This window comes from Ornithodoros turicata, chromosome 4 (assembly GCF_037126465.1).
Source record: "Ornithodoros turicata isolate Travis chromosome 4, ASM3712646v1, whole genome shotgun sequence".
Classification (NCBI taxonomy): Eukaryota; Metazoa; Arthropoda; class Arachnida; order Ixodida; family Argasidae; genus Ornithodoros; species Ornithodoros turicata.
In genome coordinates, this window is record NC_088204.1 from 12044879 (window position 1) to 12072194 (window position 27316).

General features: G+C 48.6%; 2 protein-coding genes across 4 annotated transcripts in view; both read left to right on the forward strand.

Annotated features, from left to right (window-relative positions):
* The window catches only part of LOC135391059 (lysosomal protective protein-like), a 133398-nt gene extending 117626 nt beyond the window's left edge, over window positions 1–15772 (forward strand). The window contains exons 2-6 of the mRNA XM_064621148.1: window positions 10269–10412; window positions 13087–13220; window positions 13517–13679; window positions 14348–14440; window positions 15138–15772. Of these exons, the coding sequence (XP_064477218.1) occupies window positions 10290–10412; window positions 13087–13220; window positions 13517–13679; window positions 14348–14440; window positions 15138–15221 (597 nt within the window). The 5' untranslated portion in view covers window positions 10269–10289 and the 3' untranslated portion in view covers window positions 15222–15772. The remainder of the gene's footprint in view (window positions 1–10268; window positions 10413–13086; window positions 13221–13516; window positions 13680–14347; window positions 14441–15137) is intronic.
* Window positions 4066–27316, forward strand: part of LOC135391058 (lysosomal protective protein-like) — a 30001-nt gene continuing 6750 nt past the window's right edge. Inside the window, exons 1-6 of one of the 3 annotated variants that reach the window (XM_064621145.1) lie at window positions 4066–4149; window positions 4673–4851; window positions 5980–6142; window positions 8007–8264; window positions 9106–9197; window positions 26941–27037. In XM_064621145.1, the coding sequence (XP_064477215.1) occupies window positions 4682–4851; window positions 5980–6142; window positions 8007–8264; window positions 9106–9197; window positions 26941–27037 (780 nt within the window). In that variant the 5' untranslated portion in view covers window positions 4066–4149; window positions 4673–4681. Of the gene's footprint in view, window positions 4150–4672; window positions 4852–5979; window positions 6143–8006; window positions 8265–9105; window positions 9198–18454; window positions 18554–19108; window positions 19288–23863; window positions 24027–25440; window positions 25699–26513; window positions 26606–26940; window positions 27038–27316 lie in introns of those variants that run through there. The other 2 variants (XM_064621147.1, XM_064621146.1) reach the window with 2 other exon arrangements.

Sequence of the window (27316 nt, forward strand, 5' to 3'; positions counted from 1 at the left end):
CCTATAACCAGAACGAAATATGTCACAGGCAATTTCGTGCGGGAATGACGTCAGTGTCCTCGCTTCCGTGTCAAGCGCCTCACAGGATCCGATAGGCAAGGTGCTCTATGGTCGCTACGTGTTTAAAATTGGTTTCCCAGTCGCTTCAGAAGCAGTATGGGTGTCTGTTGCGCTGTTGTGAAGTGCTGACTCTTCCCTTCAAGACTACAATGCCAAGCATCGACACAGCGACGGTAATGCTGCATACTTCTCCTGCATACGAATGTATGGAAGAATATGAAATCCACAACATCAAAAACGAATTTTTGACATCTTGATCTTTTTTTTTTAATTTTCAGCTGTAGCTGAAAATCGCTGCCCACACACGTGGCGCACGCTTGAAGTTTGCTTGTTGCAGCCGTTATACTCAATGTTACATTACGGCGTGCTTACCGTCGGTAAACTAGTTTATGTACACACGGAAAAACACAGTCTATTAGCAAGGTTCTAACAGCCGCGCTTTACCGCTTTCTAAAGACATTCGTAGAGCCTTACACGTCCACCTCCAGCACTCATAGCGTGCGTCGTCTGCTAGCGTAGACATGGGGGTCGACCCTTGCCATGATTCTTAGAATGTACAAGTTACCTATTATCCCCCTTATCTCCCCCTCCTTATCTAGAAATCCATCCAATAGCCGAAGGCATCAACCTCTGCGTATTGGAAGAGGCAAACAGAAAGGAGGCCATGTGATTCGCACATCTAGACGAGCGGCATTCCGCCGAATGTACTCCAATGGAAGACGCGCAAGACGTCATAGCTTTTTGCTACCACGTAAGCGCGAGCGTCATGTCCTTCCGTGCTCTTCTCACCATGTGGGATATCCCGCGGCTCAGCCTCAAGATGGCATTCCATTGGGATAAGCAGCCTACCCTCATGACAGTACCGCGAGTATAGGCACTTGACCCACGTCCGTCGTGGGACAAAATTCGTTCCCTCAGCGGAATTCGTCGTTATGTGGTTATGTTAAAAAAAATTTAAGCTAAGGAGTTTAAATTTTGAACAAGTTGTGGGGATCCATATCGGTCAGGTAGAGTTGAGGGGCAGCAAATGCTGTATCTATTGGTGGCCGCAGAAATTGTCTATCGGGTTTGGCTTACTAGGTGTAGGGTTGTTCGTGGAAGGGCCTGTTGGAGCAAGACGGAATTTAGAAATATCGCGAGCTATTATATGCGCTTGGGAGGGAAAGGTTACGGCCGGGGCCGCAAAATTTACAGAGGCAGTGCAAAGGCTTTAGAGTGGTGGACGGGGTCTTCAAGCTGCATTTCAGTGAGTAAGTATGAATGAAATCATGTTTCTCCAGCATTTTAGAGCTTCCCAAGGGAGGGAATCGGTGAAATATGCGGGGTGGTTTAGGTGTGAAGCACAGCGGTGTTGGCACTCCTCGAGAGTATACGATGGGATGGCACTTAAGTGCGATAGCAATCTCAGTTGTACACTCAGGAGCAGAAATAGGCAAGATACGGTTAACAAGCGGGCTAAATGGTTAGGGAGAGTTTAGGAAGATGGAGTACACAATCTTTAGTGGCTCATCTCGTAGACACACACACGCACATAAATGGGATGATGATGTGGTGGGTCATTCGCCGCCGTTATGGCGGTACACCGCCTCATTGCTCTTGTGGAAGGGATGAGAAAGGGATGATGATGGAAAAGCGTCCTATTAGAGTTCATCCATTAGTCCAGTGCTGGAGAGGAACTCAGCAACAACTCGTAGACATTGTATCTGATGTGAGGGGTCCGACCATGACCCGAGAATTTTGGCGCCAGTCAAAATGGCGTTGTCGACGCGTTTCAGAGCAGTTCCCATGAGGGCGCGCTCGCGATCGTACTGTTCGCAGACGAGGAGGATGTGGTGGGGGTCACCGCGCACACCACACGCGGAACAGAGGCTGGGTGTGCCGACACCGAGGAGATGTCAACATACATACATAGACACACACACACACATAAATGGGATGATGATGAGCTGGGTCATTCTCCGCCGTTATGGCGGTACACTGCCCCATTGCTCTTGTGGAAGGGATGAGAAAGTGATGATGATAAAAGGTGTCCGGTTAGAGTTCGTCCATTAGTCCTGTGCTGGAGAGGAACCCAGCAACAGCTCGTAGGCCTTGCATCAGATGTGAGGGGTCCGACCATGGTCCGAGAATTTTGGCTAAGTCGAAATGGCGTTGATCGACGCGTTGGAGAGCAGTTTTCATGAGGGCGCGCTCGCGATCGTACTCTCCGCAGACCAGGAGGACGTGATGGAGGTCACCACGCACACCACACGTGGAACAAAGGCTGGACGCTCCGACACCGAGGAGGTGTTTGAAGGCCGGTGTAAACGCCACATTAAGTCTCATGCGGTGGAAGAGTGTGGCAAAGGAACGCGGCTTTCGGCGGGGGAAAGTAAGGGACAAGCTGTGGTCAACGGAGTAAAGCAGAGAGTGAGTGGTGATGTCACGTTGACATTGAGACTGCATCATGGGGCCAGTGAGGCTTGAGACAAGGTAACGGCGATCCCCCCGAGACAAGATGACGGGGGCACGCCGCGTGTACTGTTCGATCTGCGTCCTCGTTTCCGCTGATGCCCACATGACCCGAGATCCACTGGAAGACGAGAGTGGCCCTGTACGCTTGGTTTCTTGTATTCTTGTAGAATTTCAATGACCACAGGACTGTTGAAGCCGCGAAGTCCCATAGTTGCCACACAGGAGCGAACGGGGCTGTCAGTAATTTTCCGCAAGGCGAAAAGAACAGCATAAAGCTCAGCGCATGTTGACGACGTTTTATGTGAGAGATGATGGCCATCTGAAATTGACTCGGAGGGAATGACAAAGGCAGACGACGAACTTCCCCTCGTGGTTGAGCCGTCCGTGAAAACTGCGGTGGAAGTATCACAACACGAGCTCAGCATAACGAGAGTCACGCATGGAGCGACATTGCCATTCTTCCCTGTTAGCCCAGGCACCGACAGAGAAATGCAGGGCATCGGAAAAGTCCAAGGAATAGTGTGTGCTAAAGTCAGGTATGCTAGTCTTCAGTTGAGAGACACATGGGTGTACACTGTTGTGCTTGCATCTCCGAAGCTTCCTAACTACCGGATGCCTCCGATGGTGAGCTAGGAGGCGGAGGTACTGCCGACACGTCTCCCCGTAGCAAAGCACTTCCAGCTGGGCTTCCTTAGCCTCAGCAATGACCACATGGGTCTCTGCCGCAAGAGGGATTCCCAAGCACACTCGGAGACTGCGCGCCAGCGGGCACTGAAGGTTATGGACTGAGGAAGGGGGAAGACCATTTAACACAGGAAAGCTGTATGCAAGTGACCCGAGAACCAAAGCTCGGTGGACGGCCAAAAGCGACGCCATGGCACTGCCCCACTTCATGCCTGCCAGATGCCTGATCACCGCAATCCAACGGTAGACCCTGGCTTCCAAGCTCGCTATGTGCTCCACCCAAGACAGCCTGGCGTCTACCGTAACACCTAGGAAGCGATGAAAAGATGCCCTCCTCAGCTGCGCACCAGCAACTGAAAGAGGGAAGGGATGCATGTTCCTTGTCGTAAAGGGGAGTACCACGGACTTTTCAGTCGAGATGAGCCGTTGAGTCGAGCCGTTGAGCCGAGATGAGTCGAGATGAGATCAGCCGTTGTTAGGTAGTGCTCAATAGTGTTCAAAGCGTGTTGCAGGCGCCGCTGGATGGCCGGACAGGATTTGCCGCTGGTCCAAATACATAGAGTCTACAATGCAAGCATTTAATATGAGGAGCCACCATGCACAATAAATACAATTAATAATAGATGTATAACTAATATTACGGCGAAATGAAGAGTGTTGTGCGAATTAACAATACAGGCGCTAACTTCCGGATCACTTTTGTGCTCCATCGACCCTTATGATCTTCAATCCTCACGTTTACGCGCTCATCGTTTACTTTGTACCCGGTAGTACCCATATCGTCTTACACTGCCTGAAACGAGGTTATAGTCGGCCTTACGAATGCTTTATTAAGCGCGATTACTGTGCATAAAGCTTTAGCATAACGGTATCTCATGTAATAAGGTTGCCTCGGCTGAGCTCCAAGAACTCTAACGGAATCGGAAGCTCTTAGACACTGGACAGCGGCAGGTGAGGGGGACGTTCCTCTGTATAACGGATGGCTGTATGTTTAATCGGTTTCGAATGAAAACCTGTACTTTTTTCGGCATTCGTTAGAAACCAGAGACGCGATTGTTTGTTGTTACCGCAGTGTGTACCTTGCGATTTGCTCTTTCACGTAAGGAGGTTGTTTATGGACATGACATTTCGAACGCGGCATTTCGAGGTTGTTGAAATGCTCACGAAACGAGATCAAGATATCAGGATAACTGAGTTTGCATTTGCAAAAGTAATAGGCTCCGGTTCAGGGAAGATGTATCTAGATGCTGACCGAAGGTTTTCAATTTATAGAAGGAAATGCTCGTGGCAATGCAACGTCTGTACATCATCAGATGAAATGCAGGCTGATGAGGTGCAGACTCTGCACGGAAGCTCGTCAATAAAATGAAGTGAAATTAACCTCCTTCGTACACGAATTTGTACAGGCTTTGAAATGACAAGGTGGCAGTGGATACTTTACCGTCTAACCTGTCGACTGATGGTTTTCTTCCAGGAATACATCATGAAGGTCCTCTTCGTCGTGATTGTAACATCGCTATTATTTTATGGCTGCTCATGTAAGAGCATAAACGATGACGAAGTTACCCATCTACCCGGATTGGAGGAGCAACCACAATTCAGACATTATTCCGGATATCTGAAGGCAGGATCCACACGCAAGCTACATTATTGGTGAGGCTAATCGTCCTTTTGACTTGATTAGATTTCAGTCCTGACTTTCTATAATATGTCGAGGAAGCAGGTGAACCGGTGGTGACGCACAACCACAATCAACCCTAAGACTGGGGGACACAAAACAAACGACACGACACAAGTCTCACACAGTTGTGTCGTGTCGTTGCTTTTGCGTCCCTCAGTCTCAGGGTTGATTGTGGATGACTTTTTAGCTAGTTTCGAGTCTTATGGGATTCCTAGGTTGTCCTCTTAGAAGTTCGCAATAATGCGGCGGTGTACCTCGGAAAAGAGCACAGTCGATCTTTAAAGTCACGTGAAACAGTAAAATGGCCTGTAGAACTGTAAATGTTTTGTAGGTTCTCTTATTTCAAGACTGCACGGTGCACATACAATGGACGATAAATCAAATAAATGACAACGAGTTCCATCAGTATTACTCAGACTTCGGAACAAAATGTATTTCAAGCTTGCGGTATTCCCACCGTCGATGGAAGAACTTGTTCCTTTCTCTTGTCGGCCAACGTCGCCGTACATTAGTCACACCGCTGTTTCCTGACTCTCATGGAAGCAACTTGCAGCCGGTCTCGGCAGGCAGACCGCCCTCTCTTTCTTTCTTTTTCTTTCGACAAACGATACCCCACCCCGGGGAAGCAGATGACCGTAGTTTTTTTCCATCCGTGTCGGAGCGATCTGATCCCCAATCTTCGTCCATTTATTTGTCGGAATGTAACGCATCGGCTACAACCGGCGTGCTATACTACTTGTCCGCTCCATGCAGGGTGACGTAACGCGTTGGCCTCCGGAGGGGAATGTTTCTGAGACTTCTCTCCACATTCCTGCTTCGGTTTGACTGGTCGCTTATTTGAGCCAAAATTCGTCACACAAGGAAGGAAGAAAATTGATGGCAGGTATATTGTGGATGTTATGCACCAACTACGATACGCAGCAATTTTTTCACCGATCGTTCCGAAGTATCCCTTCAAGAAAAGTGTAACTGCTAGTGTAAAGAGCGCTCATCCCAGGGAGATTACCTTGGCTACTCCAGAAAGTACCGGCTCAGCATGGCTAAGTGACCTTTAACAGGTGTGCTATAGCCTTCAAATTCTGTATGTAATCGTTCCGCAGGTTCGTTGAAAGTCAAGGGAATCCACAAGTCGATCCTGTCGTGCTGTGGCTGAACGGAGGACCAGGGTGCAGTTCCTTGATGGGACTGCTCACTGAACTGGGACCGTTCCGAATAGATAAAAAACAGTCTCAGCTGCACCTTAACCCCTTCAGCTGGAATAAGGTATCTATCACTCTGTGTGCGCGCTAGTGTCTGATTTGAACTGCTACTTCAAGACTACCTGATAAGCGGACTATTTATTTATATTAAAAAAATATTGATGTTAAAGGGACGTTTGCATCCTTTCCGGGCGATTTCGAAACTATACTGTACGCTATATACTGTACTGACACTATACTGTTCGAAACTGTACAAACACGTACGACGCTAACCAGAAACAGCATTCCGCGAGCCAATCTCAGACCTCTCCCTGTCCTACAGACGCCATCACTCCCGCCCGGCTGTCAGACGCCAATGTCTCTCTGCCGCTCTGCCGCTCCCTGATTGGCCTCGTCCGCGTCAGAGGGCGCTCACCGGTTGGAGACTATCGCACATATCTGTGGCGTGGAAGCTGACATCCTACACAAGCTCCTACGTTGTCAGCACACATTTACCATAGGGGCACCCTTCGTTGCCGTCTTGTCCAGATTGGCCGTAACGACTTTTCATTGGCCGCTTTCATTGGCCGCTCTCCTTGGCCCCGTCTTGCACGCCAACCAGTGGGCTGTCACTGCCGCTATCCTCAGTTTTCTCCGAGTCTCAGGACCCGTGAACTGCATGTCAACTGCATGTGATGTTGTTCTAGTGTCTCTTTTATCTTTCTTTCTTACCTTTTCCTTCATTTTCTTTTCCGTTTTTTTTTCTTTTTTGGGATAGCAAGCCGGCTCTTTGCCTGGCTAACTTTTCCTCTCTTTTTTCTTAATAAACATATAGCCCCCCCCCTCCCCTTCTGTACGGGGTAGAAAGCTATAAATGCTCCGTTCAGTCGTATGCAGCAGGTACGGAAAGGCCGATGGTGCCGCGAAGACCTCGCTGTGCGGAATTGCACAACCTCTGTTCATTTCATGTCGTCAGAAATTCGAAAGAATAACTAAAAAAAAAGTGCGAATCCCCAACGACCAACATGGCGGATAGGTGAAACAGCTACAGATGAAGGCAGATGCAAACCATTTATGAACTGCCTTGTGTAGTACTTAGAGAGACTATGAAGAGACTATCGCATCTATGCCGGTCGATTTCGAAACTACAGCGCCATTTTCGTCCTCACGCATCAATGGTGCCCAAAATCCGACGAAATCAGTGGAGTTGCTTTCTGTGCAACTTGAAGTAATGCATTGCAACAGCAGCCGACGTATGTTGAGAACATTTCGGAATTCCCTCTCTGGAAACGGCACTTGGAAAAGGCCATTTCGGGGGGGGGGGGGTTGAATTAGCTCGCCGTTCTTGGCCACACTCAAGTGGGCCCTGGTCACCCGTCGTTGCGAACGTCACCATGCACGTGACCATAAAAATGGCGGCTCCCGTGATCAACACCCAAGCCATTAGATTAGTTAGGATTAGAACTAAAAAGTAATATGGAGTTCGTGGGGCGAACCCCTTTGTAAACAACGTGTATGCTGTGTCTGCGCGTTGTTTTGTACCGTCCTTCGACCCCAGTAATATATTCTATCCAGTATTCTTGCTGTCCAGCATTCCTGGTATGCTTGGCAATGTGGCCTTGTACCGCTGACCAAATCCAGTTATGCGATAATGGCACCGGTGGCAAGACTACCTCGACTGACGCGATGCACTTGGGCTTCGGAGGAACACGCTGCCTTATCAAGGAAGCATCGCATAATATGCGCCGGCAAAATACAGGCATCTTATATCCTTCTTGTGCTGGCAGCGCCGAGACGGAATGAAACGAAGTCACCTTAAAATGATGTTGCTTATGACATGTGACCGGAAGGGTAGTTATAAAAATGGCATGAACAAGGCGTCCCTGCATGTGAGCCTGTGTTCCGAGCTACTCAGTTACGCATTGCCTCTCTACCGTTACCACCACCAGGTGGCCAACGTGCTGTTCCTGGAATCACCGGCTGGAGTCGGATTCTCCTACGACCCATCAAAGCCGATTGACTATGACTACGGAACAAACGATGATCAGACTGCAGATGACAATTACCTGTCCATCGTGGACTTCTTCCGCAAGTTCCCGAACTTCCAGGGAAACGAATTCTACGCCACGGGTGAAAGCTACGCCGGCGTCTACGTACCAATGCTTGTGCAACGTATTCTTGATGGTGATAATGACATCAACTTAAAGGCAAGCCCTCTAAACAATATATTGACAAGGCTGTCTCTGTTAGTCCATACCTACCGTATTTTCCAGTGTATAACGCGCACTCCTAAAAAAAACGGTCCGAATTTGAAAAAACGTTCGAAGTATAATGCGCACCGGTGCATAACGCACACCGCAATGGTGCTAAAAGCTTCTGCACTGCCACCAGTACACGCAATAAACCAAAGCGGCATATCGTATATTCATATGCGATATTTGAAACACATTTAGTCAAATCCGTCAAACTCCGACGTAACGCTTAACCTGTTACAGCGTCGATGTAACGCTCCGATGTAACGCTGAGAGATGTAACCTAGCGTCGCTGTCATAGTATACTTCAGTGACATCTCTGCTTTCCGTTTCGCGTCCCTTCTCAATCACGCCGTTTTTCTGAAATGAATTCAAGGTTATTGACTTTATTGACTGCTGTTCGCCGGTTTTTGTCAACTGACTCTAAGGGATATGGAAGAAAGCCACAGCACACTCTGGAAGAGGCTGTAATTTGTACGTCCTGACCGACCTGAAAAGGAACTATGCAGGAAAATATTTCCGTGTACAACGCGCACCCTTAGATAACGCGCAGGAACTCTTCAGAACACTTTTTACTCTATATAACGCGCGCGTTATACACCGGAAAATGCGGTGACTTTTGACGACAACAAGTGTGGAACACACTCGCACCCTTCTGAGCTCGAGTTTTTAGCAGGCTTTTGAGCAAACCATACATCATTTCGCTGTTCCTTTAAGGGCTCTGATATAGGCGGTTTCACATCCTCGGAACGATTCTGTTTTTCCTTCCTTCAATCCAGTCTAATCCCATCTTCAGGGATACGCCATTGGAAATGGATACCTCGACAAGGGCAAGCTCGCGCATTCTAAGCTCTATTTCGGCTACTATCATGGACTTTGGAGTTCACGGTAAGCAGTGTTGCGTTACAATAGAGAGTTTAGTACATCGCTCGCAAACGCATCGCACGTACGTCGCCTTTGCGTCCGTAAGGGATAGCGTTGATGGTTCTGCGCTCGCGCAAAACATAAAGAGAGCTTCGCGCAGTGCGCAGAACCGCCACGCTATTCCTACGTACGCAAATGCGATATAGCGTACGATGTACTAAAAACCCTCTAATATTTGAAGAAAGTCTCCGTCGCGTGCTTTGCGCCGCTCGCTTGGTGGCGCGTGCATCTTTCTAAAATCGTCTATTGCGTGAAGTTTCATTAGGCTCGCGTGTTCCTTGGTGTGAGAAATTTCGTTGTTTCAGCTGAAGTTGAGGGAATAAGTACAAATGCTAGAGAATTAGAGAGCTAGAGTTTATACCTGTGTGTGTGGGGGGGGGGGGTGCAGATATGCATGTGTGATGAGGCGGCCACTGTTGCGCCGTTTATGATCAGTGTGACGTGACGCAAAAATGAGAACGATTGTTAGCACGGAAGAGTGCTGAAGTCAGTGAATAGTATGTACGTATGTAAATGTGAGTAAGAGTGACTCCGTAGCAGAGCAAGTAGTAGACAGAGTGTCTATCCGCGTGCCGCTTTAATTATTCGCGATTAATTATCCACTGTAATGTGTTGTGGAAGTAAGCATTTGATGGTCGATATATTCGATATTCGTTACATACGACATATTCAACATTTGTGGAATTCGCTGTAGTCGACATATTCCACGCAGGTTAGTATATTTGATACGCAAGAACATTCGTTGTATTCGTGATATTCATTATGTTCCGTACACTGAAAGGAGATAAATTCGACGTCTGTTATATTCGATACATTTGACATCTGTTGCATCCGGTATATTAGAAATTCGCCATTCGTTATATTTGTTTATTGGCAAATGTTAGTCCCCATTTTCGATTGCACGTGTGAATACATTGGAGTCCGGTTTTATTTATCAGAATCGCAGCAGAATAATGAATTATTTGATTTACATCCTCTACCTTCGTTCCGATCAATTCGGGTAAATATATTATTAACAGAGTTTCTCTCATCTAGGTTAATTCAGCGCGCGAGAACATGGGCGCATTGAACCCCTACAACATTTATGCGCCTTGTGAACGGGGCGCCTCGGATCCTGAAATAGCATACATACACAACGCCCAGAACCTGTACATGCGGAACTTCAGCCACTTCAGCGAGGTACGTTGATTGGACAATATCTCGCATGCATAGAGGTTCCGGCACCATGTCTAACCGTCCGTTGAAAGATGAAAGTCACTGAAAAGATTAGCCAGCTGTAAGACTCGAACCCACATCTTCTGGATTGCTAAGACACCTCCCCATCGTCTTCCAAGGGTGAGTCATCTGAAGGGACAAACCAGCCACACTCTCTCAATCATCCTCCCGTCACTCTTACATTTTTGCTCACTCATACACACATTCATACGACGGGATCGACGCAAGCGGCAACTGTTGAACATGAGATAACTGGTAGTTGAGATGAGATGTGATGTGGCAGCCACATTGCCAATTCTCCTCCCGCGCCTTCGTACAAGCTACGCGCCCCCGGCGCGAGAGCCATTAGTTCGCCTCTGGCTGTGGGACCATTCGGTCGCATTAAAAAGGCTACATCCACTCCAGATTCTCTTGTCGTCTCAGTCACAACAACTGGTGACCCGGACGTGATAAAACTTCGTCACTTGGTTGGTGATGCCTCTGAGAGCAAACTGCGTTTCCGTTTGCCAAAACCAGACTACCGGTTCCGCGGACCAGAAAGAGTGGCAGCTTGAGTGACACGGCAACGAAGTGGAGTGGGGCCGGAGCTGAAGAAGGAAGTGCAGTCTGGGAAGCGGCGTAATGGAACGCTGGATTGGCAAGGGCTGGCGAAGGGGACTGTCCAGGAACCTGAGGCGGCGGTGGCATGGGGACTGCTAGGGTAGGAGGAGATGCTGCTGGGGCGGAGGTCGGTGGGGTAGCCATGCTACCGGAAACATTCGGTGCCGTAAAGGTTCAGAAGTCGTCCAGATCTCGTCCGGGTCATCAGTTGCTGTGACTGAGACAAGAGAGTCTGGAGGGGATGTAGCCTTTTTAGTGGTCCCAAAGCCAGAGCCGAACTAATGGCTCTCACGCCGGTGGCGCGTAGCTTGGACCACGGTCCCTTGATAGCTTCAAAGGACCGTGCTTGAACGAAGGCGCGGGACGAGAATTGGCAATGTGGCTGCCACATCACATCTCATCTCATTTACCAGTTATCACCTACCTCTCACAGATGAAATAACAGGTGGAGATAACTGGATCAATGGTAGAGCACCTGGACCGGCAATTCAGAAGATGTGGGTTCGAGTCCTACAGCTGGCTAACGTTTTCAGTGACTTTCATCTTTCATCGTTAATTTCTTGGGCAATTTTGAGGCTTGGTATGTATTTGTCCTTTCTATGTTGTTCCAGCCTCAGAACATCAGTTATCTCATGTTCAACAGTTGCCGCTTGCGTCGATCCCGTCGTATGAATGTGTGTATGAGTGAGCAAAAACGTAAGAGTGAAAGGAGGATGAGTGAGAGAGAGTGGCTGGTTTTTCCCTTCGGAAGATGCAACCTTGGAAGTCACTGGGGAGGTGTGTTAGCTTGGCTCAATGGTAGATGAAAGATGATGAAAGTAACTGGGCGGGGGATGAAAGATGAAAGTCACTGAAAAGGTTAGTCAGCTGTAGGACTTGAACCCGCTCGCTAATTTCTCGTTAATTTCTTATGCAAATTGAGGCTTTGTTTGTATTTGTCCTTTCTATGTTGTTCCAGCCTCAGAACATCAGTTATCTCATGTTCGACAGTTGCCGCTTGCGTCGATCCCGTCGTGTGAATGTGTGTGTATGAGTGAGCAAAAACGTAAGAGTGAAAGGAGGAGTGAGAGAGAGTGGCTGGTTTGTCCCTTGAGATGACGCACCCTTGGAAGTCGCTGGGGAGGTGTGTTAGCTTAGCTCAATGGTAGAGCCCTAGACCGGCAATCCAGAAGCTGTGGGTTCGAGTCATACAGCTGACTAACCGTTTCAGTAACTTTCATCGTTAATTTCTTAGGCAATTTGAGGCTTTGCATGTACTGTCCTTTCTATGTTGTTCCAGCCTCAAAGCATCAGTTTTCTCATGTATAACCGTACATGCTTGACGCACTCTTTCTAACGTTGCAGTCCCAATATATATGCAGCAAAAGAATACGGCCTCACCTGTCTCGATGTTTTCATAATAAAATTTACAAACAACGTGCTTTCGCATCGCTCAATGGCGCGACACCAAAGAAGGAATTCTCCCAAGGAAGGGCATACTATATTACCGTGGACAGCATACCTCCCTTTGCACCTCTTCATTCCATTGCAGAGATTAGTGAGTTTTAGTAAGCTAGTCACCAGCGCCCGAGTAGTTACACGCCGAGCGGATGTCCGTCTGACCGTATATAACTCAACTGCGAAAACAACATCAATAGTACTGATCTGATAGTTTTTTAAATGAAATTTATGTAAATGATAAAAACAATCCCGGTATAAAAGAGTTCGTAGCAATAAATCTGAGAGGTTAGGCCAGTGGTGTCGTTGTCATTTCTTTGTACTTATCTTCACGTTAGCGCTGTACAAAGGACGGTCACGACGTGCTGAATTACACCCCTATATCACCGCAAACGATCACTTTCTCTTTGACTCTTGTGTCCCCAGTCTATTGCCCTTCCAGGTACATGCTATGAACAACAACAAGTGCAATAAAGGAATACATGGAGGAGGATAACGACCTATTGCTTCTTGCCTCGACCCTGTATACCCTAATCAAGTGACGTATAAACGAAAAAGCTTAGTGACGAGGTGTCACTCGATGTACTTTGCTTCCGTTCAGGCACTGGAACCAGAACACCTCCGTGCGCCGATCTGTACCAACGACCGATCTGCAACTGAATACCTCAACAGGAAAGACGTGAAAGCGGCCCTTCATGTTGAAGAGTCGCCCCTCAAATGGGCCCTCTGCAGCAGGTGACTTCACTATCTATTATTTGGTCCGCCACCCTGGAACTACACCGTTTTCACAATTGAATGCCATGTTCCTCTTACGACAAGCTGTAATTTGACACACTGGCGTAGCCAGAGGGGTGTTCGGTGTGTACATCACCCTCCCCCGATAGAGAAACGTGGGGAAATCCTCCTCTTCCATGTAAAGTCGTCACAGAAGTCCCCCTCCCCCCCCCTTTCCCAGAGACTTATTGACCTCGATAACTGGCACGCTAACTAGCTAGACATTTCATTACCATCGTCATCGTTGTCATTTTCAGGGTCGTCCACTCCCACTACGCAAAGCAGTACGATACCATGAAGGGATGGGTAAAGAGGCTCGTGGATGCAGGTCGCTTGAGGGCGCTCATCTACAATGGGGATTTCGACGCGGTCTGCGACTACCTTGCTGACGAGTGGTTTGTTGACTCGCTGGGATATGAGGTAGAAAAAGTTACTACTAGTAATCGGTGTACCATGTCGCACAAGACGCACTGGTGACGTACTGTAGCTGAGTACAAAATACGAATAGATTAGATGAGAGTGGTGAAAGGTTCCTGCTGAATCAAAAAATTAGATTTACCAGTGAAACGTTAACTTTTCCACATCAGACATTATAGCTAAATGTTTAGGAATGGCGGGTCTTCTTCTCATGGCTAGTGACTCCTTTGCGCTGCTTACTCATTACGTTAGATCGTCAGGTTAGATTCAATGGGTACCTGGGTACCTTTGAACTCGTGGTATTTCGATTCTGTGCTACGCTGTTGAATTCCAAATTTACCTTCCAAAACTAGCGAAATTTGAGAGAGATCTATCACGCTTTGGGTAACGCACACCACGGATCACACGGTGGGTGGCTCAGCGACATTAGAATATTAGGAACGGTACGGCTTTTGTGAAGAATAACGAGATGTGTGGCGTGTGCACTGCCTCTTCTGGGCACTATGACGTCACCCGCGGCTTCTATGCCAGAAAATACGGTCTCTTGAAACGCCGAGGCCGCAACATATCTATAGACGCTTGCATTTTTCATGTATCTCTCATATGTATGTAGGGTAGCAGACGAACAGTCGCTCTGTGCTTGACAAAAATCAGAACAAACGTTGTTTCAGGCTACGTCCGGTTATGACCCGTGGTTCGTAGACGGACAAGTCGCCGGGTACTACAGAACCCACAAGGGAAACTTGACTTTTTTGACGGTTAAAGTGAGTTTTGGTGTTTCAGTTCCTTGTTTGTTAGTTGATTTTTTGTATAGGGACATGCAAGAACAGTCATGGTAGTTGATGAGGGCGTTAAAATACGAGATAGCACATGCTGTGATTTCGGCGGATGTTAAAGAACCCTACCGTCTTCATTAACAAACTATTATAACTATCCTTATTATGATAATGAGGGTATGATATAATTGAAAATACCAAAAATACGAAATACCGGATGTTCCCAAATACCCAAATTCGGAATGGCAGGAAACTTGTACATTGATTTTCTTCACGTTCTACGATGTCTAATAATTAATACGATTTAGATATTAATTTTCATTAAAATTTAATCGAAGGACCGACCACTAACGCGTAGCCCATATGATCGTTGCTGTCCTGTCGCACAAGACTCCGAGTTATTATGGTATATTATTTTGCTATCTGTGTACGTCTAGAACATAAGTCACTATCTTGTAGCTATATAAAAGCACCAGTTACATAATCAAGGAACGCATATTTTAAGGGCATTTCGAAATGATACGCTGGGTCACCTAATCATTTAGTCTCCACAATTTGACCTAATTGCCGAGAACAATAATTAAAAATATCAAATAATGATGTCATGGGTATTTTCCCTGCCAACGGGCGTTGCGGCACCTAGTATTCCCGTTGAGTAATCACCTCCACGTGTTTTCGTTTCAAGGGTGCCGGCCACATGGTACCAGAGGACAAGCCGCAAGAAGCCCTGCAGATGATCACACGCTTCCTGAAGAATGAGCCATATTGACCATATACTAAAGCCCTGGTATTCGGAAACTCTCCACAGAAGAAAACGGATTGGAGCGATCCGTTATTTCAATATTCAGCCGAATTTACTTCAGCCTGTCCAGCACGGGCACCGTCCACCCTTACCTGCGACCGTGTTCTCAGAGCGGTCCGTGCAGCTGTCATATGATGCCCCCACAATCTTGCCCCGAATCATTTTAACGAATCGAAGGCGTTTTCATCAGGACAGAGGCCCCGTACGTTTATCGCAATCCTAAGACAGCCTCGATGAACTGAACTTGCAACGCACCTGTCTCAAATCTCGGGCTGCTTCACAAGCGTCCGGTTGTGTTGCCCTCGGTAATCTTCGCTCTCTTTCTTTCTTTGTTGGTGAAAGGCGAGGTCAGCTAAGCCGAGCTAGCTTGCCTCTCCTGTGTCTAATCCACTATCACTGCGCCTACGTACGGCATGTCAGCCTCCTCTCAGTTCCCTTTTCATAACTTTGTTTTGCAGAGTACGCTACCGGCATTGACGAATGAAAAACAATCAGAATAAAAATATTTGTGATCAGAATTGAATGTATGTCTTACATTTATGATGCGCATGCAAAAACTCGGGGAGGGGGGGGGGGGGGGTTGCTGGTGGGGTTCGAACAGGCTGCCTTCCGAGATTGGCGGCACGTTGCTTGGGGAAGGGATGAAAGGGGGTAGAGGACAGCTTACAAGTCTAAGTTCTGGTTTTCTGACCTTGACCTTGAAGCCATTATTTTTTCTGGCTAAGGAAACATGGTTTTGTAACAGGAGTCCACGGTGTGCTTCGTCAGGGGACTCTCCATCTTTATGAAAGCTTGCGAAGAGAACTCAGCTAGGAAGGAGCACACAGCGTAGCCAGCAACAACAGCAGATACTTGATGATGCTGACATGTTTCGCTGCTGCAGTTGCTCCTTGCCCCGTTACATGATGTAGCCAACCCTAACGCGTAGGAAACCAGTTCCTATAACGTGAACGAAATATGTCACAGGTAATCTCGTGTGGAAATGACGTCAGTGTCCTCGCTTCCGTGTCAAGTGCCTCATAGGATCCGATAGGCAAGGTGCTCTGTGATCGCTGCGTGTTTAAAATTGGTTTCCCAGTCGCTTCAGAAGCGGTATGGGTGGCGGTTGCGCTGTAGTGAAGGGCTGACTATTCCCTTGAGGACCGCAATGCCAGGCGACGGTAATGCTGCATACTTCTCCTAAATATGAATGTATGGAAGAATATGAAATCCATACATATACCTTGATACATACATATTGATCACCTTTTAAATTTTCAGCTGTAGCTTAAAACACTGCTCACATACGTGACGCACGCTTGAAGTTTGGTCGTTGCAGCCGTTATACTCAATGTTACATTACGGCGTGCTTACCGTCGGTAAATTAGTTTATGTACACGCAGAAAAAACACAGTCTACTAGTCAGGTTCTGACAGTCGCGCTTTACCGCTTTCCAAAGATATTTGTAGAGCCAGACACATCCACCTCCAGCAGCGTGCGTCGCCTGCTAGCGTAGACATGGAAGTCGACCCTTTTCCCATGATTCTTAGAATGTACCGGTCACCTATTATCCCCCGTATCTCCCCCTCCTTATCTAGAAATCCATCCAATAGCCGATGGTATCAACCTCTGCGTATTGGAAGAGGCAAACAGAAAGGAGGCCATGTGATTCGCGTATCTAGACGAGCGACATTCCGCAGAATGTACTCCAATGGAAGACGCGCAAGACGTCATAGCTTTCTGCTGCCACGTAAGCGCGAGCGTCATGTCTTTCGGTGCTTATCTCACCATGTGGGATATCCCGCGACTCAGCCACAAGATGGCATTCCATTGGGGTTCGCAGCATACCCTCATGACAGTACCGCGAGTATAGGCACTTGACCCACGTCCGTCGTGGGACAAAATTCGTTCCCTCAGTGGAATTCGTCGTTATGTGGTTATGTTTCAAAAAAATATTTTAAGCTAAGGAGTTTAAATTTTGAGCAAGTTGTGGGGATCCATATCCGTCAGGTAGAGTTAAGAAGCAGCAAATGCTCTAGCTATTGGTGGCCGCAGAAATTGTCTATAGGGGTTTGGCTTAATAGGTGCAGGGTTGTTCGTGGAAGGGCCTGTTGGAGCAAGACGGAATTTAGAAATATCGCGAGCTATTATATGCGCATGTGGCTTGGGAGGGAAAAGTTACGGCTGGGGCCGCAAAATTTCTTCGAACAGTGGCAGTGCAAAGGCTTTAGGGTGGTGGGCGGGATCTTCAAGCTGCATTTCAGTGAGTAAGTATAAATGAAATCATGTTTCTCCAGCATTTTAGAGCTTCCCAAGGGAGGGAATCGGTGAAATATGCGGGGTGGTTTAGGTGTGAAGCACAGCGGTATTGGCACTCCTCGAGAGTATACGATGGGATGGCACTTAAGTGTGACACCAATGTCAGTTGTTGACTCAGGAACAGAAATAGGCAAGATACGGTTAACAAGCGGGCTAAATCGTTAGGGAGAGTTTAGGAAAATGAGTACACAATATTCAGTGGCTCATCTCGTAGACACACACACGCACGTAAATGGGATGATGATGTGGTGGGTCATTCACCGCCGTTATGGCGGTACACTGCCTCATTGCTCTTGCGGAAGGGATAAGAAAGGGATGATGATGGAAAAGTGTCCTATTAGAGTTCATCCATTAGTCCAGTGCTGGAGAGGAACTCAGCAACAACTCGTAGACATTGCATCTGATGTGAGGGGTCCGACCATGTATCCCAGAATTTTGGCGCCAGTCAAAATAGCGTTGTCGATGCGTTTCAGAGCAGTTTCCATGAGGGCGCGCTCGCGATCGTACTGTACGCAGACGAGGAGGACGTGATGGGGGTCACAGCGCACACCACACGTGGAACAGAGGCTGGGTGCGTCGACACCGAGGAGATGTCAACACACATACATAGAGTCAACAATACAAGCATTTAATATGAGGAGCCACAATGCACAATAAATACAATTAATAAGAGATGTATAACTAATATTACGGCGAAAGGAAGAGTGCTGTGCGAAATAACAAAACAGGCGCTAACTTCCGGATCACTTTTGTGCCCCATCGACCTTTATGATCTTCAGTCCTCACGTTTACGCGCGCATCGTTTACTTTGTACCCTGTAGTACCCATATCGTCTTACACTGCCTGAAACGAGGTTATAGTCGGCCTTACGAATGCCTTATTAAGCGCGATTACTGTGCATAAAGCTTTAGCATAACGGTATCTCATTTAATAAGGTCGCCTCGGCTGGGCTCCAAGAAGTCTTGCGGAATCGGAAGCTCTTAAACACTGGACAGCGGCAGGTGAGGGGGACGTTCCTCTGTATAACGGATGGCTGTGTACTTACCCTGTTTCGAATGAAAACGTGTATTTTTTTCGGAGTTCGTTAGAAATCAGAGACGCGATTGTTTCTTGTTACCGCAGTGTGTACCTTGCGATGTTGCTCTTTCACCTAAGGAGGTCGTTTATGGACATGACATTTCGAACGCGGCATATCGAGGTTGTTGAAATGCATACGAAACGAGATCAAGATAACTGAGTTTGCATTTGCAAAAGTAATAGTCTCCGGTTCAGGGAAGATGTATCTAGATGTTGACCGAAGGTTATCCATTGTTAGGAGGAAATGCTCGTGGTAATACAAACGTCTGTACATATCAGATGAAGTGCAGGCTGAGGAGGTGCAGACTCTGCACGGAAGCTCGTCAATAAAATGAAGTGAAACTAACCTAACCGTTTACACTCTATTTTGATTACCTCCTTCGTAAACGAATTTGTACAGGCTTTGAAATGACAAGGTGGCAGTGGATACTTTACCGTCTATAACCTGTCGACCGATGTTTTTTTTTTTTTTTTTTCAGGAATACGTCATGAAGGTCCACTGCGTCGTGATTGTAGCATCGCTTTTATTTTATGACTGCTCATGTAAGAGCATAAAAGATGACGAAGTTACCCATCTTCCCGGATTGGACGAGCAACCACAATTCAGACATTATTCCGGATATCTGAAGGCAGGATCCACACGCAAGCTACATTATTGGTGAGGCTAATCAGAGTGTACGGCGAAGGTGGCGTGGCTGCGTATCGGTCCGTTTGAAATTGATTAGATTTCGGTTCTGACTTTCTATAATATGGCGAGGAAGCAGGCGAGATGGTGGTGACGTACATCCATAATCAACCCTGAGACTGAGGGACAGAAAACAAACGACACGACACAAGTCTCACACATTTGTGTCGTGTCGTTTCTCTTGCGTCCCGCAGTCTCAGGGTTGATTGTGGATGACTTTCTAGCTACACTCTTAAAAATGAACTTCACTGCATAGCACGCTCCTAGCCAACCATCACCTCGAATGATATCGTTATCTGCCCTGATTTGTTGAAAACGGGAGGCGTACGCCTTTTCTGTGACAATTTTGAACAGCATAAGTGTCACAAAAAAGGCGTACGCCTCCCGTTTCCAACAAATCAGGGCAGATAACGATATCATTCGAGATGATGGTTGACTAGGAGCGTGCGTTGCGGTGAAGTTCATTTTTAAGAGTGTAGTTTCGAGTCTTGTGGGATTCCAAGTTTGTCCCCTTAGGAGTTCCCCAATAATGCGACGGTGTTCCTCGGAAAACAGCAATCGATCAGTCACAGTCACAGTCACGTGAAACCGTAAAATGGCTTGTAGAACCGTAAATTTTTTGTCGGTTCATTTATTTCTAGACTGCACAGTGCACATACAATGGACGATTAATAAAATAACTGACAGCAGGTTCCGTCAGTATTACTCAGTCCGTAGTCAGTACTCAGTCAGTAGGTTCGGTTAGGTTCACGTGACTGTCCGGTCGAAAACATGCGTCTGGGAAACACCGTCTTATGATTTCTAATACTCCTCACAACCACTCACTGTCTTCAGAGGAGTAGGTTTTATTCGGTGTCTTCGAAAACCACGCCGTTTTGTGAGCTGAAACTTTTGACACAGCGTGTAAGCCTCCGTGGCAGTTGAAAAAAAAATCAACTTCCGGTTTTCCCGGACTGTCCCTTCACAACCTTCATAAGCCTTCACAACCCCTGGTTACTGGAAAGTGTATCTGCTAGTGTAAAGAGCGTCCATCCCAGGGACATCACCTTGGCTATACTCCAGAAAGTATCGGTTCAGCACGGCTGAATGACCTTTAACAGGTGTGCTATGTAGCGCACCGTCTTCATCTTCTTCATCCTCCGCAGTCTCATCGGTATCGTCCGCTCGACAACCGCGACAGCGCGGGAATTAAACATTCATTCTCATCCCGACCTTCTTCGGACTCAGTCGTCTCTTCTTAGTGGTCACAACTGGTGACCCGAACGTCGCAAGCTGGACACCGCAATGTTCCCAGGCGACGGCTCCCAAGCATCCACCCCTGCCACGGCGGCCACAGCGGCAACGTCCATGGTTCCCTCTTCCTCAAGCATCGCCCGTGTTGCTGTTCGGCTTCCCTCATTCTTCACCGCCCATCCTGACCTATGGTTCAAAATGGCCGATAGTCAGTTCGCGCTGGCTGGCATCACCCAGCAAGCTACGAAGTTTCACCACATAGTCAGCAACCTACCTCCGGAAATCGCGGTGGAAGTCACAGATATTCTGACGGCACCCCTCACCCCCAACGCCTACGACGACCTTCGGAAGGCCGTCACGGACAGAATCATGACGTCGGAGCGCGAGCGCTTGCGCCAGCTGCTAGCAGCCGAAGAACTCGGCGATCGCAGACCCAGTCAGCTGCTCCGACGTATGCACAGCCTCCTCGGCTCTCGGCTTCCAGCCTTCGACCGATCCCTCCTGAAAGAACTTTTCCTGAGCCGGCTCCCTCAGCAGACAAATGGTACTCGCGGCACTTCCCGACTCTTCCGCGGAGGCACTCGCTGAAGTCGCCGACCGGGTAATTGAGGTTTCACGAGGCACAATTGCCCACGTTCCCACCCCATCTCCTGCTTTTGAGGTTGTGCCGCCCCCCACTTCTGGCCACGTTCCCCAAGCGACCGAGCGACCCTCCTACCCTGTGCCTCCTTCGCCTGCAGATCCAGTTGCCCTTCTTCGTTCGGAAGTTCAGGAACTCCGACAGCTTATTGACGATCGTTTGGCATGCAGCGTTTCGCAGCCGTCTCCCTTTCCACAACCTGCAGGACGTCAACCTCGACCCCGCTTCCGAAGCCCTCGACCGCGCAGTCCCCGCCCGTCCTCCCCTCGCGCGCGTCGCCTTTCATCACCACCTGCGAGCTGCCCATATTGTTTCTACCATTACAATTTCGGTGCCTCGGCGCGCAAGTGCACCGCCCCTTGCCAATGGCCGGGAAACGACATGGGGCGTCGCTAGCGGCGACAGGCGACACCCTCAACCACGCACCCAGTCGCCTGTTCTACATAACAGATCGAAACTCCAAGTTGACGATGCTCGTCGACACGGGTGCAGCCGTGAGCGTCCTTCCTGCAACAGGGGCTCACAGGCGTCAAGCTCCTATCTGGTTCCTGACGGCGGTGAATAACACCGGAATTCCCGTTTTCGGCCAAAAATCTCTGACCCTCGATCTCGGCCTGCGAAGGCAGTTCACATGGTTGTTTACCATCGCCTCCGTCAGCCAGCCCATCCTAGGCGCAGATTTTCTCGAGCGGTTTGGCCTTATGGTGGACCTTGCTCGGCGTCGCCTCGTGGACTCTGCGATATCGCTCGCAGTGCACGGAATCGGCACTTTCGCGACTCCTCAATTTCACACCGAGCCGCTGTCTGCGCTTGCATCGCCGCACGCCGACATCCTCAAGGACTTCCCGTCGCTTACACAGCCCACCGATTGGTCCAAGCCTGTGAAGCATGATGTCGTCCACAAGATCATAACTTCTGGCCAACCAGTCTCCTCGCGGTTCCGCCGACTGGCCCCTGAAAAACTGGCCATAGCCAAGAGCGAATTCCAACACATGATCGACATCGGCGTAGTCAGGCCATCATCGAGCAACTGGGCGTCACCGTTGCACATGGTCCCCAAGAAGACCGGGGACTGGAGACCATGTGGTGATTACCGCGCGCTAAACCTTACCACACTACCTGACCGCTATCCACTCCCCAACATTCAGGACTTCGCCGTTAACCTCCAGGGCTCCACCATCTTCTCCAAAATTGATTTAACGAAGGCGTACCATCAGATTCCCATGGCTCCAGAAGACATCCATAAAACAGCAGTAACGACTCCATTCGGCCTCTTCGAGTTCGTTAGGATGCCTTTCGGATTGAAAAACGCAGCCCAAACATTTCAGCGTTTTGTTGATTCGGTGGTAAGGGGACTACCCTTCGTTTTTGCGTATATGGATGATCTACTCGTCGCAAGCGAAAGCCCCGAACAACATCGCCTCCATTTACACCAGCTCTTCGCGCGCCTTGAAGAATACGGCATCATAATCAATGTGCAAAAGTGCCAGTTCGGAGCCGCGTCCCTGGAATTCCTTGGCCATCACCTCGATTGCAACGGCATCAGACCGCTTCCTTCGAAAGTACAGGCCGTCCGCGAGTTTCCAAGACCGGCTACACTGCGCCAACTTCGACGCTACCTTGGGCTACTCAATTTCTACCGGCGCTTTATTCCGAACTGCGCGTCTGTGTTGGCACCGCTCGAAGCCCTCCTGCGTTCTCCCAAGAAGTCTCCCAATGCGGCCGGTTTTGCTTGGACGGCGCATGCCGAGGACGCCTTCCTGGCTGCCAAAGAGGCACTCGCCAACGCCGTCATGCTCATCTACCCCCAGCATGATGCGCCCACCTCACTAGCGGTGGATGCGTCCGGCTCAGCCATGGGAGCCGTGCTCCAGCAGCACATCAACCAGCAGTGGCAACCCATCTCCTTCTTTTCCGTCAAACTCTCGCCGGCCCAACAACGCTACAGTGCCTTCGGTCGCGAACTCCTCGCTGCGTTCGCTGCCGTGAAGTACTTCCGCTACTTTCTGGAAGGCCGATCTTTTATACTTTATACGGACCATAAGCCACTCGTCCACGCCTTTCGAGCTAGCCGTCAAAGCCACTCACTCCGGGAAATCCGGCAGCTAGCCTTCCTGGCGGAATTCCAAGTGACGTTCGCCCACATCAGCGGCCAGGCTAACATACCCGCTGACGCATTCAGCCGTATCAACGCTTTTCCGCCCGAAATCTTTTCGCTTGAACGTCTCGCGTCTGAACAGCGCGCCGACGAAGAGCTCAGGGCGCTTCGTGCGTCCAAGCAAACATCGCTACAGTTGGAAGAGGTCGCTCTTCCCGGCACCGCCTCCACCATCATATGCGACGTGTCAACCGGCGTTCATCGGCCGTTTGTTCCATCCAGTCCGTCCAGACCGTCGACATTTCGCCGCCTTCCCCTAAGCCCAAGCGCGTTTCCTGGGGACCAGCTCCAGCGATGCGCCTCCGTCGCATCTGACGGCGGGGGGACACCTGTAGCGCACCGTCTTCATCTTCTTCATCCTCCGCAGTCTCATCGGTATCGTCCGCTCGACAACCGCGAGAGCGCGGGAATTAAACATTCATTCTCATCCCGACCTTCTTCGGACTCAGTCGTCTCTTCTTAGTGGTCCTGACACCACATGCTATAGCCTTCAAATTCTGTATGTAATCGTTCCGCAGGTTCGTTGAAAGTCAAGGCAATCCAGAAGCCGATCCTGTCGTGCTGTGGCTGAACGGAGGTCCAGGGTGCAGTTCCTTGGAGGGCATGCTCAGTGAACTGGGACCGTTCCGAATAGATAAAAAGCGGCCTCAACTGCACCTTAACCCCTTCAGCTGGAATAAGGTATCTATCACCCTGTGCGATTGTCTAATTTGAACCGTTACTTCAAGGCTACAGGATAGCGGCCCATTTATTTATATTGCAAAAAATTATTGATGTTAAAGGGACGGTCGCATCCTTACCGTGCGATTTCGAAACTATGGTGTCATTTTATTCCTCGTGGACCACTGACCGAAAATCCCGAAAATCCCACGCGAAATAATGGCGTAGCTTGACTGTTCTGTAGCTTGACGGAATCACACGACAAGAGCAGACGCCGGATGTTGAGAACATGCCGGAATTTTCTCTCCGGAAAAAGGACGAAAGCGTCATGCCCTATACCACCAATCAGAGCACGGCCTTGAAAATAGGAATGTCCCGGCAGTTCGGGCGACGCCTTTCTCCTCTGAGCGCCGCCCTCTCACTCTTCCTGTTAGGGACTGACGTCACGCTGATGTCTTGTCGCCGGAGCCTCCGCAGATGCGGGAGCAGCGCTGGACTTTAAAATTCGTTTATTTAATATCTAAGAACTTTTCGGATGAAAAAAAAAATTACAGCCAAGTAGACTGTCGGCCATGCCGAACATAGTGGTGTCTGTCTTCCGAAAACAGCTTAAATATTAAATAAACTGGTTTTAAAGATTCACATTCCATCTGCAGCTAAGGAAGTCCCAGCGATAGCAACATCATGATGACGAACGCCAAGCAGACGAATGGGAGCGCGCAGAGCGGGCGATTGTCTCCGAGATCAACGGCTTTTGCACCGCAATATACCAAGAGAAGAGTCCTAGCTAAATACGCCAAACTTTCGCGTACCAGTGTGTGTTCTGGCACGACCATGTCGCGTGGAAGTCGGTGTTACGTTCCTGGCTGTACGAACACGTCCGACGCTAACTTAGAAGTGACATTCCACAAGCCGATCGCGTACCCTCCGCGACCTGCAGACGCCGTCCCATCCGGCCGCCGGTTGTCAGAGGCCCTCCGGCCGCTCCGTGAATGCACTTGTGCGAGTGACGTTTTCTCCGATTTCCAGAGAGGGAATTTCGGAATACTCTCCACATCCGTCTTCTGTTCTTACCATGCATTATATCAAATTCCACAGAAACTACTCCACTTCTTCGCATCGTTTTCTCGACGTTATTTTCGGATCCTCGGCGTGATAACCGGGAAGTAAAACGGCACTATGGTTTCGAAATCGATCGGGACGGATGCGACAGTCCTTTTATAACCCGCTAAGAAGAAGTCTCTATGATCTGCCGTTTTTTCGTGCTGCCACCGCCGAGAAGGAATGAAAGGAAGTCACATGATGTTAGAATGATGTTGCTTATGACATGTGACCAGAAGGGTAGTTATAAAAATGGCAGGAGCAAGCCGTCCGTGTGAGCCTGTGTTCCGGGCTACTAAGTTACGGGTTGCCTCTCTACTGTTACCACCCCCAGGTGGCCAACGTGCTGTTCCTGGAATCACCGGCTGGAGTCGGATTCTCCTACGACCCATCAAAACCGGTTGACTATGACTACAGAACAAACGATGATCAGACTGCAGATGACAATTACCTGTCCATCCTGGACTTCTTCCGCAAGTTCCCGAACTTCCAGGGAAACGAATTCTACGCCACGGGTGAAAGCTATGCCGGCGTCTACGTACCAATGCTTGTGCAACGCATTCTTGATGGTGATAATGACATCAACTTAAAGGCAAGCCCTCTAAACAATATATTGAAAAGGCTGTCTCTGTTAGTCCTTACTTACCGTATTTTCTGGTGTATAACGCTCACTCGTGTATAACGCGCACCCCTAAAACCGGGCCGAATTTGAAAACTGTTCGATGTATAAATAACGCGCACCGGTGCATAACGCACACCGCAATGGTGCTAAAAGCTTCTGTACTGCCACCAGTACACACAATAAACCAAAGCGATGTATCATATATGCATATGCGATATTTGAAACACATTTAGTCAAATCTGTCAAACTCCGATGTAACGCTTAACCTGTAACAGCGTCGATGTAACGCTGAGAGATGTAACAGCCGTCGCTGTCATATAGTATACTTCAGCCTCCTCTCCGCTTTCCGTTTCGCGTCCATTCTCAATCACGCCATTCTTCTGAAATGAGTTCAAGATTATTGACTGCTTTTCCCCGGTTTTTGTCAACTGACCCTAAGAGATATGGGAGAAAGCCACAGCACACTCTGGAAGAGGCTAGAATTTGTACGTCACCGATTTGAAAAAGGAACTGTGCAGGAAAATATTTCCGTGTACAACGCGCACCGTTAGATAACGCGCAGGACCTCTTCAGAACACTTTTTACTCTATAACGCGCGCGTCATACGCAGGAAAATACGGTAAGTTTTGACGCCAACAAGTGTGGAACACACTCGCACACTTCTGAGCTCGAGTTTTTAGCAGGTTTTTGAGCAAACCCATACGTCACTTCGCTGATAGGCGGCTTCACATCCTTGGAGCGATTCTGTTTTTCCTTCCTTCAATCCAATCCAATCCCATCTTCAGGGATACGCCATTGGAAATGGATACCTCGACGGGGGCATGCTCGCGCAGTCTAAACTCTATTTCGGCTACTATCATGGACTTTGGAGTTCACGGTAAGCAGTGTTGCGTTACAATAGAGAGTTTAGTACATCGCTCGCAAACGCATCACACGTACATCGCCTTTGCGTACGTAAGGGATAGCGTTGATGGTTCTACGCACGCGCAAAACATAAAGAGAGCTTCGCGCAGTGCGCAGAACCGCCACGCTATTCCTTACGTACGCAAATGCGATATAGCGTACGATGTACTAAAAACCCTCTAATATTTGAAGAAGGTCTCCGTCGCAGGCTACGCGGTTGCGAAACGATATTGTTATTGTCGAGCTCTCTGAAGTTCAGACGGCTAACCATCCCTTTGTTTGCAATGCTACTATATTTCTTGATTTCAGCCTCTGGAGAAGCATGATAACGCACTGTTGCAAGGAGGACGCCTTGACGGAGGAGTGCAGGTTCTTAAGCAATAACAACACCTTATGTGCGATTGATGTGAGTTGAAAAAGAAAAGAGAAAGGAAGGAAAAAGCAAAAGACGCGTTTTACGAACATGCCATTTTTTTTCTTCTTCATATGGCATCATGAACAAATAGACCTTTTTGTTGTATTGTTGACTCTATGAGATGAGTCGCAGAAGATTGTGTACTCATCTTCCTAAACTTTCCCTAACCATTTATCCCGCTTGTTATCCCGCTTGTTATCCGTATCTTGCCTATTTCTATCCTTGAGTCAACAACTGAGACAAGTTCTAAAACATTACCACATTGCTATC